Source organism: Phytophthora parasitica (genome assembly GCF_000247585.1).
Source record: "Phytophthora parasitica INRA-310 unplaced genomic scaffold supercont2.51, whole genome shotgun sequence".
NCBI classification, from domain to species: Eukaryota; Oomycota; class Peronosporomycetes; order Peronosporales; family Peronosporaceae; genus Phytophthora; species Phytophthora nicotianae.
In genome coordinates, this window is record NW_008649037.1 from 426,311 (window position 1) to 428,994 (window position 2,684).

General features: G+C 46.6%; 2 protein-coding genes across 2 annotated transcripts in view; one reads left to right on the forward strand and one right to left on the reverse strand.

The window, feature by feature from the left end:
- Positions 1-414, forward strand: part of PPTG_23804 (hypothetical protein) — a gene marked incomplete at both ends in the record, with an annotated part of 3,782 nt that extends 3,368 nt beyond the window's left edge. Inside the window, one exon of the mRNA XM_008913080.1 lies at positions 123-414. Coding sequence (XP_008911328.1) covers positions 123-414 — 292 coding nt within the window. The remainder of the gene's footprint in view (positions 1-122) is intronic.
- A 293-nt stretch (positions 415-707) lies between these two features.
- On the reverse strand, positions 708-869 carry PPTG_23805 (hypothetical protein; the record flags this gene model as incomplete). The annotated part of the gene is made up of 1 exon (XM_008913081.1): positions 708-869. The coding sequence occupies one exon, from the start codon at positions 867-869 to the stop codon at positions 708-710; it is 162 nt and encodes a 53-aa protein (XP_008911329.1).
- Positions 870-2,684: the final 1,815 nt, after the last annotated feature.

Genomic DNA, 2,684 nt, shown 5'->3' on the forward strand with positions numbered 1-2,684 from the left:
TCAACTGGGTGGCCAACGACACCAAAGAAGCTTATAACCGATACCAAGTTTATCATCCAGCCGGTCAATTTGAAAAGGAGCCATTGGGGAGTCGTAATCACGGCATTACACTATCTGGAAAGTGCTGATACTTTACGGGTACATCCCTACCTGTATGAGCCCCTCATCGACGAAGAGTACCACGAGGATATGGAGGAAGTTTGGAAGGGCATTAAGGACCAGGAGAATAAGGTCGTTATGGAAGGGCTTCGCGGTTTCGTGAAGCGATGGTGCCAAGCTTCGACACCCACTACTAAACTACGCATAGATCCGATTGAGTGGGTCGAAGTTCCGCAGCAACTTGACTACGCGAGCTGTGGAGTGTTTGTTGTGGCACAGGCTTTCAGTTACGTACATGGGAATTTTCAATGGTAGCACAGTAACGTTTCCAAGACCGACGTACAGGTTATGTGTCTGCGAATGTTGTGGTTGATCCTATGTAAGTCACGCGAGATCCCCATGGCTCGTGGCAAAGCGGAAAGAATGAAGAACATTCACGATCAGCTACTGAAAGAACTAAAGTAGGACGTTGAAGCTGTATTAAGGCTTAATGCAGACAATACTTAACACTAGCTATTCAATTTGTTGACTGCCATCTCTAGCAGCACCCCGAACGATAGGTTTCCGTCGTGAACTACGCCGATGTCGCTCATTTCTGAAGCCAACGCTTATATGTTCTCCTCGTTGTCCTCAATGCGAGACAACAGCTCCATCTGAACTCTTAGTATATTTTCCAGACCCGTGCCGATCTTATCTAGCTTGTTCTTCATGTCCATAAGCTCGCCAACTCGTGCGCGCACCAGCTCACGTGCCAGCAAACGTCCGTCCATTGTTGCGCTGTGCTTGGATCTTTGCGAAACATGCTAAGTGCTAAGAATGTGTACCACACGGAAACTGCGTAGTAAACCCACTAATAAGTTGGATACATGCACTTAATGTGGTTAACATAGCTCTAAATTTAGGCAGTGCTCGTACGCTATCGCGTTATGTATTGGCGATATTGGTGACGACGACGACGTGGCAATGTAATTTAAAATAAATTACCAGCGAACATATGGTTTTGTGGTCGCTTTAGGTCATAAGTTTGCGCTATTTTCTGCGGTATTGTCGTATTGTGGTTGCGGTACGCCTCTCCCCCTTTCATTAAATTTGGTGTGTGGGCGAGGCAGAATCGCCCTTTCTACTTGAACTACAAGGATTTGCAGAAGATTTGCTGTAGTACCGTAGTATATGAACTGGGGCAAAATGTCCCCTTTGACGGCCTTATGACTTGAACTTCTTAACTACAATATAGCCAGGTCAAAAGTACCCGTTCATGTAAGAGTTAAAATAATATAAAACTATATATAAGTTTTATACTTGGAAGTATTCTATTAATTTGTGCGAAAAGGCGCACACGCGTAGGACACCAATAGAGTGTAGTGAAAACAAGACTATTACCAGGTGACCATCATAATGTCCACTTATCTTGCATGTGACGTGTAAATACTTGTATAACTGCAGAGGGTCTAAGATGACCGACCGTCTATCCGTCCACCTCTGATATCCATTTCAATTTAATTTAGATTTCTAGGATACAAGATAAAACAACGTGACTGCAAAGTAGTGATTAATTGCAGATAGCGAACGAAGCTTGGTAGTGTAGTGAGTGAAGGAAGGTAAATCCAAAAGTCAGATTGATTTAGTTATCTGTTCTTGCTTCCTGCACGTGCATAAACTCCTACCTTTCCTGTAGGTCTCTCGGCAAAATCATTCAAATCATACAGGTTTTGTCATCGCAATGATTTGCAACGAACGCGCTTGGCGGGAACGGACACTTCTTCAAGCTTGCCATACAAGAACGCTGTATCGACGTCGCATTGCTCAATCACCATTCCATCTGCGCAAAACTTTTCCAACATGGTTCAGGTAAGCCACCGGCGCGTAGGTCTCCTCGTAGTGGATGCCATGACGCGGTGAGTATCCTTTCGTCACAAGACGAGCTTTGTGCCGGATAATCTTCCCTGTTTCGTCGCGCTTCAATGCGAACACCCAGCGTCAACCGATTGGTCGCTGGTGGTTCGGTTTTGTAACAAGTTTCCACGTTTTGTTGGCGAGAAGGGATTTCAGCTCGCACGCAGAAGCTTTCTTCCATTCGATCTTATTCTCGTACGTCGTAGCTTCTCGATACGTCTTCGGGACATCTTCCGTAGCGGATCTGGCTTGACCGTCTACGATCGGAAATTGGTCACCGTTTGACCTCACGCGCTCTTGAGTCATCTTCAGACGCTTGGTCCCCGTTGACGCTGGAGCATCGATGACTTGCTTCTTCCTTGCACTCGCCTCCTCAGGGTCGGTGGTCTCATCAATGTGACGAGTACGAGCCCTAGTTATCATAGGATGGGTCGATTCATAAGGGACTATAGCATTCTCCATGCTCACGTCACGTTGAAGAGGTATCATGTCACGAACTTCAACGTTAGACGGAACGGTCTCCCTGGAGGTCGACGGTCGAGCTTCATCCAGGTCAAGTACTGGAGCAGCACCTTCGTCATCGTCGGGCACTACACGCGTGACCAAGTTCTCTGTGGCTGTGGTTTCTGCAGCGGGGCTGCCGTAGCTAACGTCAGAGGAAGACGTACGACTCAAAGAGTCCCTAAAACCAA